At 37.2% G+C, this 13,151-nt stretch overlaps 1 protein-coding gene across 1 annotated transcript in view; it reads right to left on the reverse strand.

The window, feature by feature from the left end:
• Positions 1–5,954: 5,954 nt before the first annotated feature.
• Positions 5,955–13,151, reverse strand: part of MRPL48 (mitochondrial ribosomal protein L48) — a 61,587-nt gene continuing 54,390 nt past the window's right edge. The window contains exons 7-8 of the mRNA XM_051987136.1: positions 11,141–11,230; positions 5,955–6,985 (exon numbers count right to left, since the gene is read on the reverse strand). Coding sequence (XP_051843096.1) covers positions 6,911–6,985; positions 11,141–11,230 — 165 coding nt within the window. The 3' untranslated portion in view covers positions 5,955–6,910. The remainder of the gene's footprint in view (positions 6,986–11,140; positions 11,231–13,151) is intronic.

Genomic DNA, 13,151 nt, shown 5'->3' on the forward strand with positions numbered 1-13,151 from the left:
AAGGTGGGAAAATTGGAAACTAGTATGCCAGAAACTAGGCATTGACCCACACCTAACACCTTATATCAAGATAAGGTGGAAATGGGTTCAAGATCTAGATATAAAGAATGATATTATAAACAAATTAGAAGAACATAGGATAGCTTATCTCTCAGATGTGTGGAGGAGTAAGGAATTTATGGTCAAAGAAGAATTAGAATAGCAAATAGATAACTTTGATTATAGTAAGTTAAAGTTTTTGTACAAACAAATTTTGTCCCAATGCAAATAAGATTAGAAGGGAAGCAAAGAACTAGAAAAAAATTTTTATATTCAAGGGGTCTGATAAAGGCCTTATTTCTAAAATATATAAATAACTGAAATTTATAAGAATTCAAGCTATTCTCCAATTGATAAATGGTCAAAGAATATGAACAATTTTCAGATAAAGAAATTGAAACTAAAGATGACAGGAAAAAATAATGATGAATGTTGGAGGGGATGCGGGAAAACTGGGACACTGATGCATTGTTGGTGGAGTTGTGAATGAACGATTCACAACGAATCCAACTATTCTGGAGAGCAATCTGGAATTATGCCCAAAAAGTTATCAAACTGTGCATACCCTTTGATCTAGCAGTGTTACTTCAGGGCTTATATCCCAAAGAAATACTAAAGAAGAGAAAAGGACCTGTATGTGCCAAAATGTTTGTGGCAGCCCTGTTTGTAGTGGCTAGAAACTGAAAAATGAATGGATACCCATCAATTGGAGAATGGCTGGGTAAATTGTGGTATATGAATGTTAAGGAATATTATTGTTCTATAAGAAATGACCAGCAGGATGAATACAGAGAGGACTGGCGAGACTTACATGAACTGATGCTAAGTGAAATGAGCAGAACCAGAAGATCATTATACACTTCAACAATGATACTATATGAGGATGTATTCTGATGGAAATGGATTTCTTTGACAAAGAGACCTTACTCAGTTTCAATTGATCAATGATGGACAGAAGCAGCTACACCCAAAGAAAGAACACTGGGAAATGAATGTAAACTATTTGCATTTTTGTTTTTCTTCCCTGGTTATTTTTACCTTCTGAATCCAATTCTCCCTGTGCAATAAGAGAACTGTTCGGTTCTGCAAACATATATTGTATCTAGGATATACTGCAACATATTTAACATATATAGGACTGCTTGCCATCTAGGGGAGGGGGTGGAGGGAAGGAGGGAAAAAAATCGGAACAGAAGCGAGTACAAGAGATAATGTTGTAAAAAAAATTACCCTGGCATGGGTTCTGTCAATAAAAAGTTATTATAAAATTAAATTAAAAAAAAAAGAAAAAGAAATTGAAGCTATTTCTAGTCACATGAAAATGTGCTCCAAATCACTATTGATCAGAGAAATGAAGATTAAGAGAACTCTAAGGTACCACTACACACACCTCTCAGATTGGCTAAAATGACTAGAAAAGATAATAAATGTTGAAGAGAATGAGGGAAAACTGGAACCCTAATACATTGTTGGTGGAATTGTGAACTGATTCAACCATTCTGGAGAGTAATTTGGAACTATGCCCAAAGGACTATCAAACTGTGCATTCCCTTTGACCCCACAGTGTTTCTACTGGGCTTATATGCCAAAGAGATCTTATAGAAGGGAAAGGGACCTGTATGTGCAAGAATGTTTGTGGCAGCCCTTTTTGTAGTGGTGAGAAACTGGAAACTGAACGGATACCCATCAGTTGGGGAATGGCTGAATAAATTATGTTATATGAATGTTATAGAATATTATTATTCTGTAAGAAATGACCAGCAGGATGAATCCAGAGAGGCTTGGAGAGACTGACATGAACTGATGCTAAGTTTTTAGGATTCTTACAAGGTGCTAAGTCAGTTATCTAATTTAGCATGGTGCATAACAGTTCTCTAGCTCACTAATGTATTTAGTACTCATTGGAATTCTACAAGATTCACCAGTCAGAAAGGAGATTCACAAGTCAGGAAGGACAAGCCCACTAACCCACAAGCTCACTCTCAGAGGCGGAGTCAGATTCAATCCATATATCACCTTTGTGCAGGCTGAAGGTTTTGGATTCAGAGTCGAGCTAGAGGCTGAAGCTGGAAGAGGCAAAGGACAAGCAGCAAGAACTCTTGGAACCAAGAGAGAGATAGCCTCAAAGAAAGCAAACCGGACCCCAGGAAGGAGATTCAGAAGCCCAAGATAATAAAGGATTTGGACTTTAACAGCTGGCTGCATTTGAGGTGATTATTACTCAAAACTGAAACTAAAGCTGCTCTGGAAGTTCCCCTGAAAATCTGCTCCCAGAGAACGATTATATATTAGAGAAGAGAACATTACACTAAGTGAAATGAGCAGAACCAGGAGATCATTGTACACAGCAATAACAAGATTATGTGATGATCAATTCTGGTGGATGTGGCTCTCATCAACAATGAGGTGATTCAGGCCAGTTCCAATGATTTTGTGATGAAGAGAGTCATCTGTATCCAGAGAGAGAGGACTGTGGGGACTGAGTGTGGATCACAATATGACATTTTCACTCTTTTTGTTGTTTGCTTGCATTTTGTTTTCTTTCTTTTTTCCTTTTTTGATTTTATTTTTCTTGTGCAGCACAATAATTGTGGAAATATGTATAGAAGAACTGCACATGTTTAAGCATATATTGGATTGATTGCCATCTGGGAGAGGTGGGGGAAAGGGAGGGAGAAATTTTGAAACACAAGGTTTTGTAGGGGTGAATGTTGAAAATTATCCATGCATGTGTTTTGAAAATAAAAAGCTTTAATAAAAAAAGAAAGAAAATAAAGAGCTATTATTTACAAATTCAAAAGTTTTTGTACAAACAAAACTAATGCAGATGAGATTAGAAGGGAAACAATAAACTGGGAAAACATTTTTATAGTCAAAGGTTCTGATAAAAGCCTCATTTCCAAACTATATAGAGAATTGATTCTAATTTATAAGAAATCAAACCAAAAAAAAATAATAATAAAAAAATAAAAAAAAAAGAAATCAAACCATTCTCCAATTGATAAATGGTCAAAAGATATGAATAGACAATTCTCAGATGAAGAAATTGAAACTATTTCTAGCTATATGAAAAGATGCTCCAAATCATTATTAATCAGAGAAATGCAAATTAAGACAGCTCCTTCAACACTAAATCTCTCCTGAATGTGTTAAAGTCACACTGAATATAACCATAGGGATAACTTAGCCAAGTGGCCTTCTGATTTCTAAGGTACAGTGAGACATAAAACAAGGAGATGGATGCTTCCTAAAGCTGCTTGCCAGTGTCACGAGGTATATCTTGTATGACAATGGTTTTGAATTTTAATAGAAATGGGCCACTAATCTGTATATAAGGATCACTACAAACTGCATGTTGACCAAGTTTTAAAATGTAATATTATCTATGTTTTATTGTATTCTATTAGACATTTACTATTTAGACTTCATTCAGGAGTATTGTGGATTGTAAGTGAGTGGGCCAGGTGTTTGACACACCTAGTATAATTCAGTGGAACAGGGATTACCTATATTTATAGCATCCTCCTAAGATGTTTATTAATAGACAATATTATATTGAATACTATACTGATTACATCAAGCATATAACATTCCATGGCCTCCTTCATAAGACCCATGATCATACAGAAGAGATCAATTTGTGCACTGTTTTCCATACAAGAAAATTTAAATGAGCAAAAAATGTTTACTATCCAGAGTATGACATGCAGTTTTATGATCAAATAAACAGCCTGAAAGCTCTGTAGGTACTCTCAAAATGTAAAAATAAATCTAGAGAAAACCTGCTAGCATGTTGAAAAATCTGTGAAAGAATGAGGACAAGAATCACCAGGATCAGCTGTGATTTTCAAGTTAGAAGACAATATACATAGTCAAACTGATACATTGTTGGTGGAATTGTGAACACATCCAGCCATTCTGGAGAGCAATTTGGAACTATGCTCAAAAAGTTATCAAACTGTGCATACCCTTTGATCCAGCAGTGTTTCTACTGGGCTTATACCCCAAAGAGATATTAAAGAAAGGAAAGGGACCTGTATGTGCCAAAATGTTTGGGGCAGCCCTGTTTGTAGTGGCTAGAAGCTGGAAAATGAAAGGATGCCCATCAATTGGAGAATGGTTGAGTAAATTGTGGTATATGAATATTATGGAATATTATTGTTCTGTAAGGAATGACCAGCAGGATGAATACAGAGAGGACTGGCGAGACTTACATGAACTGATGCTGAGTGAAATGAGCAGAACCAGGAGATCATTATATGTCTCAGCAACGATACTGTTTGAGGATATATTCTGATGGAAGTGGACCTCTTCAATAAAGAGAGCCTTAATTGATCAAAGATGGACAGAAGCAGCTACACCCAGAGAAAGAACATTGGGAAATGAATATAAACTACTTGCATTTTTGTTTTTCCTCCCGGGTTATTTATACCTTCTGAATTCAATTCTCCCTATGCAACAAGAAAACTGTTTGGTTCTGCAAACATATATTGTATCTAAGATATACTGCAACCCATTCAACATGTAAAGGACTCTTGCCATCTGGGGGAAGGGATGGAGGGAGGGAGGGGAAAAATCGGAACAGAAGTGAATGCAAGGGATAATGCTGTAAAAAATTACCCTGGCATGCGTTCTATCAATAAAAAGTTATTTAAAAAATTAAAAAATATATACATAGTCAAGAGATTTTTGGGGTTCAGGGGTGTTGTACCACAAAAGTATATTGGGGTTACAGGTCAGTGTTCAAAAGAATTTGTATGTTTAGATCTTCTCCAAATTAAAGGGCAAAGATTTTATTACACTGCTAAAAGAAGGCTAAATCCATAAAGGTTTTTAGCAAGGAAAGGGGTTTTAACAATAAACAAGGGGCCTAAGACTCCATTAAGAAGAAAGAAACCATTATGGGGGAGATGGATTTAGACATGACAAGTGGGGGATTAATGATAGGCTAACTCCAAAAGGAGTTAGAGCTCTAATAGTGATTATCTATTGTAATGCTTACCAAGTGGACTAATCACAAAAAGGAGTTAATTAATTAGTGAAGTACAAGTAGGGTTTTTAATAGGGGAAATATAAGGGGAAGGAGGCCTGACTTCATACCTTGGTTTTCTGATTAATTAATGATGGTTTTTGTCAATGAGAGGTATTGACAAGGAACAAAAGACCTAATAAAGAGGAAAAGGCCCCCCATAAGACCCAGATGATCCCACCAGTGCTCTTCCCCACTTGTTTCAGGGAGTAGCTAGGCATTCAGACTGTATACAGTAATTCAGGCTCTTTCTGTCAATATCTATCTAGCTACCAAGGATTCCTCAAGATCACAAATCCATTAATATATTGAGATTCAATACTAATATCAACAATAGTAACAAGATCTTAGGAGATTCTTCTGAGCTAATCTCAGGCCTGTGCACTTTTCTTTTAGAATCAGTAAGAGTGAGGGGGGAACCCTCTAACTCTGAGGTCAATAAAAGCTTCCATGGAAATAGTGATAAATGCTATCTGATTCCCGTCACTGGAAGTCAACAAGAGTTTGGTTCACTACCTTTAGGTTATGCTGTAGATAAAGACGATTCCTGTTCAAGTAGAGTCAGAAGTACATGATTAATGATGTCCCTTCCTCCTGTCTTTCCTGAAAGCCACAACAGGAGGTGTTGCATTGGGGAGCAGGTTGGTAGTGTTGAAAGCTCAGCGAGCACCACGTTGGTACCACCCATACTACAGAGGCTCAGCGGCAGCTGAGAAGCAGTACCCCCATCCCTTGGACTACAGATTCTGCCCAGGATGGTCAAACTCCATGACGCCGATAGCAGAAGCAAACTGCTATGAGCCCTAATGGTTAACATGGGGCAGCAAGATACATCACGTTCAAATCAATGAGAAAAATGTGAAGCTTAAAAAGGTCGATGAGATAGTTTCTGGGTAATTTAGTCATTTTATTAATAAGGCCAGCAGCTTAATAATAAAAGGATGGTCATTTGGCAGTATCTCTTAGACCAAAGACAATTGTGGTGGCAGGACTCTTCAAAACAGTTGGTAGTCCATCAAACAGCAATCAAATCTAATTAACGATTAGAGGTAGACTATATTAAAATGAATGCTTGAGTGTCTTTTGAATAGGGAAAAAATCTCTATACCAGACCACCTATGGGTTTAGGCTATCAATTCAAAAAATGTATACATTTTTCAATGAGGGACAGAGAGTGACCCCTGGATGGAGTAATTATCTCTACTCAGAACACTAGTCTATTTAGATAAAAAGTTTGGTTCCCACCCAAGCTTGAGTAGGACACAAAGGGTTTCCCCTCTCTAGATTAAATATTCCCTGCAAGGTTGGGTGTTGTTTGACCAAGATCAGAAGAGCCAATGCAATCTCACTATAAGTAATGTCCTTCAAGAAAAAGGAATTTTTAAAAATGAGGAATTTAGAAAAACAAAAGAGTTCTGATCTCCCTAAGATATTGGTTATTAATAATCATTTCTCAAAAAAGCCACATAGAGAATCTCTTGAAGTGAGGTGGGGATGGAATTCAGGATTCTGGTAGTTACTAAAAAAAACAATATGTTCACTTTTCTCCATTACAACTCTTCAGAATTTTGAATATAGGGCTCATGTTCCTGCCCTGCCCCCCACTGTCCATTCTTCTCTAGTCTATATAAATTTAATGATTTATACTTTTAAGATGATCCCTCTACGTAGAAAAGGATTTCTTTTTAATTTACAAACAGTAAACGCAGTGAAGGAAACTGGTAGCTCCTCTGGCTGAGGGAACAGAAGTTGAAGGTCTCTAAGAGTCCATCACTACACCTTCAATCTTGTAATTCAGCAGTTCATTCATTCAGCAGGTACATCAAACATATCCACCATCTCTTAGTTCACTTTGGCCAATAATTCTTCCAATTCTGGCCGAGCTTTGAACCGCTCTTTGTAAGCCTCCTCAGTGTGCTAGAGAAGGGAAAGAGAAATAATAGGCATTATTCTCCTTGAAGCTCACAGATCCTGACCTGACATCATAACCATTCACAAGCTCCCTCATAATAATAACAGTTCACAGTTCTCCCCCCAAAAATAATAATAGCACTTCACAATTTCCTGATAATAGATGAAAAAGTAATAGTAACACACACAAAACCTTTCCAGAATCATAAAAGCAGCTCTTACTTCTATGACAACTGGCAGTTTATAAAGAAGCTGTGATTAAAGGGGTGCAAATATTATCCTACTTTCCAGAAGAGGCTAAGAAACATTAGAGTTGTTCAAGGGCAGAGGGCCAGGAAAGATGCCAGAATCAGGACCCCGGTCACAAGACTTCAGGACAAGTTCCTTTCATGTCAATCTGTTTCTTTCCTCAAAAATGCTCCATCTGGATCTCTACTTGATACTGACTTTGACGAAGAGAATCCGCTTTCTCTGTCCTGGCTAGCAACCACTATGCTTGGGATCCTTCTGTGCATTCAAAGAACTGCAGAGAAGGAAGGTCCTCTTATATAAGGATTCATTATAGTAGGAAGGTGACCCTGGACTTTCACTGCCTATGCTAAATATGAACTATGCTTTCATTGCAGACTCAGCAACAGAGTCTATTGTCCAAGTTCCAAAAAAGGGAAGAGAAAGAGAAGGGAAAGAGGGTAAGCATTTATTGAGTCTATTATGTGTTTAGTGCTAAGTGTTTTGCAAATATTTTATGATTTGAAGAAATAAATGTAAAAGAGAGCCATCACTAAGGGATTCGACATTATGGGATAGTTTTTTAGGGGATGTTACAGCAACTCATGAAGCCAGCTACTAAAGAGGGTTCAATCTGTACCAGTGAAAGCAGTGCCCACACTGATCAAATCACAGATCTGTGAAGTATAAGTACCTTTCCCTCAGGCTCTTTCTGTAAGTATCAAGTAACGCTCCAAAAGTTACTGATTCAGGTCTCTAGACCTCCTGGTGAAGCATCAATTAACTACACATGGAAAAGCAGGGCAATGCTGTTTTAACATAGGGGAATTACAATTAATGCACCACCTCTTCAAGCCACTAAAAGAAAGGTTTCTGAAGTTGCTGAGAGACTGAGGAAAGGCCCCATAGAAGTCAGTCCAGTGCTTCATATTATGTACTGAAATAACTGAAAAATTCTCAGTGGAGGAAATACAAATGCCTTTCAGCAAACATTTATTAAACACCTACTCTGCATAATGTTTTGTGCCCACCACAAGCAAACTTTTGGAACTGCTCAGCAAGATATAGTGGAGAGACCACTGGATTTGAAGTCAGAAAAGACCTGGGTTTAAATCGTAGTAGTTTGATTTTGATTGTGAAAGGAAATTTTGTTATTTTAGCCATAAATGACAATCCTCATTATCTGCTAACTTTCTTTCAGAGACCTGGTAACATTCTAATCAAGTTATAGCCCCAAGATTAAAAGAAAAATTGGTAGGGGAGTAGGGCTGGTCTGTTCAGAATGAGAAAAGATCAAGAGTTAGCCACAGCATCTGGCTAGAAACTTTCAACTCACTAACTATAAGCTAATATGGTGCAATGGAAATAGCACTCAGTGGGCAATGAGGATCTGAATCAAAGGATGGTTATCTTACAATGACCACTAGGCAATTAACTTGACCTCTTTGATCTTCATTTTCCTCATCTATATAAAATTGGGTGGGTGGGGAGCAGACTAAATGTTTGGTTGAAAGAACTGGGGATTTTTAGCCTGAAGACTTGAGTAAATATTGGAAATATTAAGTATTTGCAGGATTGACATGGAGAAGCTGGATCAGACTGTCTGCTTGGCTCCAGAAGGCAGAACAAGTTTCTGTAGAATGATAGTACCTATAGCACAGATAACAAAACAATATCCATATCAAATATATACACCAAAGAGTAAAATATTAATTGCCAAGGACTTCAGATAAACAATTCTAACAGAAAGATAAGATAGTAAGAAACTAAATAGAAGTTTGAAAAAGATCTGATAGCACATTGTTGATTAATGAATAGAAATATATATTTTCCATTCTTACAAGATACCTTTAAGGTACCTAAGGTACTTAAGGCATAAAAACTTAATAAAGACATAAAGAAAAAAATTTTTTGTTTGTTTTGGATTTTTTGGAGACTGGATCTCCCTAATTTACCTCGGTGGGCAACATAGCAGTCACTCACAAGTTCTGTCCCAAACTGACTGGCACAGAAACTTTAACCTACTCAATTAGTAAGGCCAGGTTTGTTTGGTTCTCCCTATTTAAACTAGAATCTTTCCATTGCTTGGATCTCATTACATTGACACTGGACTTAGTGTATAACCCAATCAGCATCCGCTCTACTGTAGCTAACAACTCTGAACTCAAGGGATCCACTAGCCTCAGCTCCCTAATGTCAGGAATTACAGACAACAAACAGACATCCTAAAGATCCCCTTTAAAGACTAAAATGCAATAAAAACTATAGTAAAGAAATCTGAAAATAGAATTCAAACTTAAATGGAGACTAAAAGAAAAAATTTCCTAATTAACAGCTTTTAAAAAATGAAATATGATGGTCAAAGTATACACATAGCAGTTCTCAAAAGAAGAAAAGTAAGCTATCAACAACTATATAAAAATGTTCTAAATTACTAATAATAAACAAATTAACACAATTCTGAAGTTTCATCATCAAGCTAACAAAGATGGTAAAATTGGAAAATGATGATTATTGGGAAAAGCTGCTGGAGAACAAGTACACAAAGCAAGAAAGTTCTTGCCACTGTCAAACATTAGAAATAGCTATAATTTTATCAGTGGAAATGACATTAAAGAGGTATCCCATGTCCTTTACAATTGCAGCCTAGTAAAGACCACAAGACCTTTTAGTCTGACTTGAAACTGAAACCTTCTTTGTATATAACCTACCCTATTAGAATATGAGCACCTTTAGGGCAGTGCCTACCTTGCTTTTCTAATTATATCCCAAGAAAGCAAGTAGCAAAGTGCTTAGTAAATGTTTTGTTCATTTATTCAGAGAAATATACAGTTGGTGGAGTTGTGAAGTAATTCCCACCAAAAATCATGAAATTGTACAAATTCTTTGAGCTAGCAATTATTACTACTAGGCTTATAACTCCAAAAAGTTCAAAGAAAGAGGGCGAGGACCAATATGTATAAAAATTATTATAGCTGTGATTTTTGTTGTATCAAAAAAATGTAAAGAAAGGGAGAACTCATCAATTAGGGAATTGCTGAACAAATTATGGTATATGAATGTAATGGAATATTACTGCAATGAAATGAAGGAAGAGATGGAATTCAAAGGAACCTGAGAGGATTTGAACAAACAGTAAAATAAGAAGAACCAGGAGAATATTTCTATATACTTGCAATTCACTGTAAAGGAAAACAATTTTGAAAGACTTAAGAACGATGAAAATTGTAATGAGCAATAATGATTCTAGAAGACAATAACTGAAGTCTATTTCTTACCTCCTGACAAAGAAATGATGGAGTACTGGTGCCGAATAAAACACATATTTTTCAGACAGTTGATATATGATATATTTTGCCTAACTACATTTAATTGTTACAAGAAAGGCTCTGAAGAAAAATTTCAGCTCAATATGAGGAAGAATATTCTAATGCTTCCACAAGGGAGAGAGTGAATTCATAAAGGAAGGAATTACCAGTGGGTGGAAATGTCAAACCAAGACTAGTTTGGGAAGACAGTGGATTTCTGTGCCAGATGAGTGGGTAGGCGACGTGCTCCGGAGTCCCTGATCTAGAAGTTTATGACTTTAAGGGAGGTTTGGGGTGTTTGGGGACTATTCTAACTATGGGATGCTCTTATAGGGTTCTGCCCCCTCCTTTTCCAAGGAAGTTACGGGAAGGAAGTTTAATATTCACATTGTTGCCCTGCATATGCAAAGGACTCTTTTTTCAAAGACTATTCTCTATTCTTATCACTGAATCAGACAACAATTCCAATGGTATCATCTTGGACCTGACATCTTGGACCTGAGCATCCAGAGACCAAGAACTGGACTCAAATTTGACATCTACTTTGGGAGCACAGGTGGCCACCAGAGGGCCTTGGTTTACACAAATCTATTTTCATCAAGTCCCTCTACAAACCCACACATACCTCCCTTACTGACAGATTGACTCCTTCTGGCAGATTGCTTTGAAGAATTTCCAAGAAAATCGCTGCAAACGTGGAACTCAAATTGCTGATCTGCAAACAAAATGAAAAGCCAGTTGATTTAAAGCCAGAAAGCAAATGTGCTGAAGGAAAACTAGGTTCCAGCCTGCTAACTGTGTACTTCCTTCCCTCTTTATCTTCTTATATCCTTTCCTTTTTTCCTCTGCCCTTTTAGGAATGTTCCTGAGAATTTTTCCTTTCCTCTGCTCTTGTCATTTTGACTCTATTGCTGAGCTAGGTTACTAAAATTCAGACATCACCAATAACCATTTTTCCTCAAATGTAATTGTCTTTTTTTTAGTTTCTTTTTTTAAATTTTATTTTATCTTTTTTGTAAATATGACCTGGCTGGCCAGTTCTACTTCAAGAAAAGTTAACTAGCTTTTATTAAGTGTGTCAGGCATCGTGTTAATGCTAGGGATACAAGAAAGGCAAAAACAGTTCCTGCCTTCAGAGAGCTCAGTCAATGTGGAGAAAAGCTTTTTAGAAATCAGATACATGCAGAGTGAGTTGGAAAGGATCAGAGAAGGAAGGTACAGACTTTAGGAGGACCTGGGAAAAGCTTCTTTCAAGAGATGAAAATGGAGCTGAGATTTAAATGAAGCCAGAGAAACCAGGAGGCTGAGACAAAAAGGGAAACCATTCCAAGTGTCAGTATTAGCCAGTGAAAGTGAACAGAATCTAGAGATAGTTTCTTGTGTGAGAAATTGCAGAGAGGCTAAGGACATTGGGTTATAGAATACAAGGCAAAAAGTAAAGTGTAAAGACAGGAAAGACAGGAAGGGACAGGGTGAAAAGAATTTAAAAGCCAATTATTTCATATTTGATCCTGGAGATGATAGGGGGAAGCTGACCAGTGGGGAGGTGGAGAGGCAGGGGTGTCCTAGTCAGACCTGCTATTTAGGAAGATCACTTTGACAGCTGTTTGGAAGATGAGCCGGGCTAGGGAAGAGACTCGGAACAAAGGGGCCAGGCAGTCGGACACGCAATAACTAATGCATGAGATGATGAGGATCTGCATCCAGGTAGTATCACAGAAGGGCAATGGTCATTCCCAGGAGGGAGGATATACACAAAAGGAGTTGTGAAGGTTGAAATGAGAGAACTTTGTCATTGAGTTAGGAATCAAGGACAATACCTAGGTGGGAAGCTAGGTGACTGGGAAGAGGGTAGTACCCAACAGAAATAGGAAAGTTGGAAGACAGAATGGTTTTGGGAAAAAGATAATGAGCTCAGTTTTTCAGACATGTTGAAAAATTCAAGATGTTTGTGGGACACAGTTTGAGATGTCTAAGAGGCAGTTAGAAACATAAGACTGGAGGACAGAGGAGAGGCCAGCAGAGAGGATATGGCTCAATAAAAAGACTTGTGAATCATGAATGAGAACTGATGAGTTCAATCAGAGAAATAGTATAGAGGGGGAAGAGAAGAGGGCCAGGACAGAACCTTGGAGGACACTCATGTTTAGGTATCAGGAAACAGCAGAAGTCTAGTTTGATTGAAATGTGAGTCCAGAAAGGTAATTTAGACTCAGATTATAGATGCTGTCAAATTTCATGGTGAGGAGTTTATATTTTTTATGTGTGCCAAAAAATGGGTAAAGCTAATATTTCAGGGGTTGTAGGAAGTCAAAGACACTTACTAAGGCATTGCTGGTGGAGCTGTGAATTGGTACAACCATTCTGGAACATAATGTGGAATTATGCAAATCAAGTGCCTAAAAACGTCTATCTTATTTGTCTTAGCAATTGCTTGGCAAATACCAAGAAGGGCACTGCCAAAATGAAAGGCTCCATACACAACAAAATACTGATAGCAGCACCTTTTTTTTTGATGGAAAAGAACTAGAAAAAGAATTAGATATTGATTGATTGCAAAGAGTAAATAAACTGATACATGTAATGTAATGGAATATTATTGTTATAAGATACAACAACATGATGAATAAGAAAAG

The sequence above is a fragment of the Antechinus flavipes genome, chromosome 3 (assembly GCF_016432865.1).
Source record: "Antechinus flavipes isolate AdamAnt ecotype Samford, QLD, Australia chromosome 3, AdamAnt_v2, whole genome shotgun sequence".
NCBI classification, from domain to species: Eukaryota; Metazoa; Chordata; class Mammalia; order Dasyuromorphia; family Dasyuridae; genus Antechinus; species Antechinus flavipes.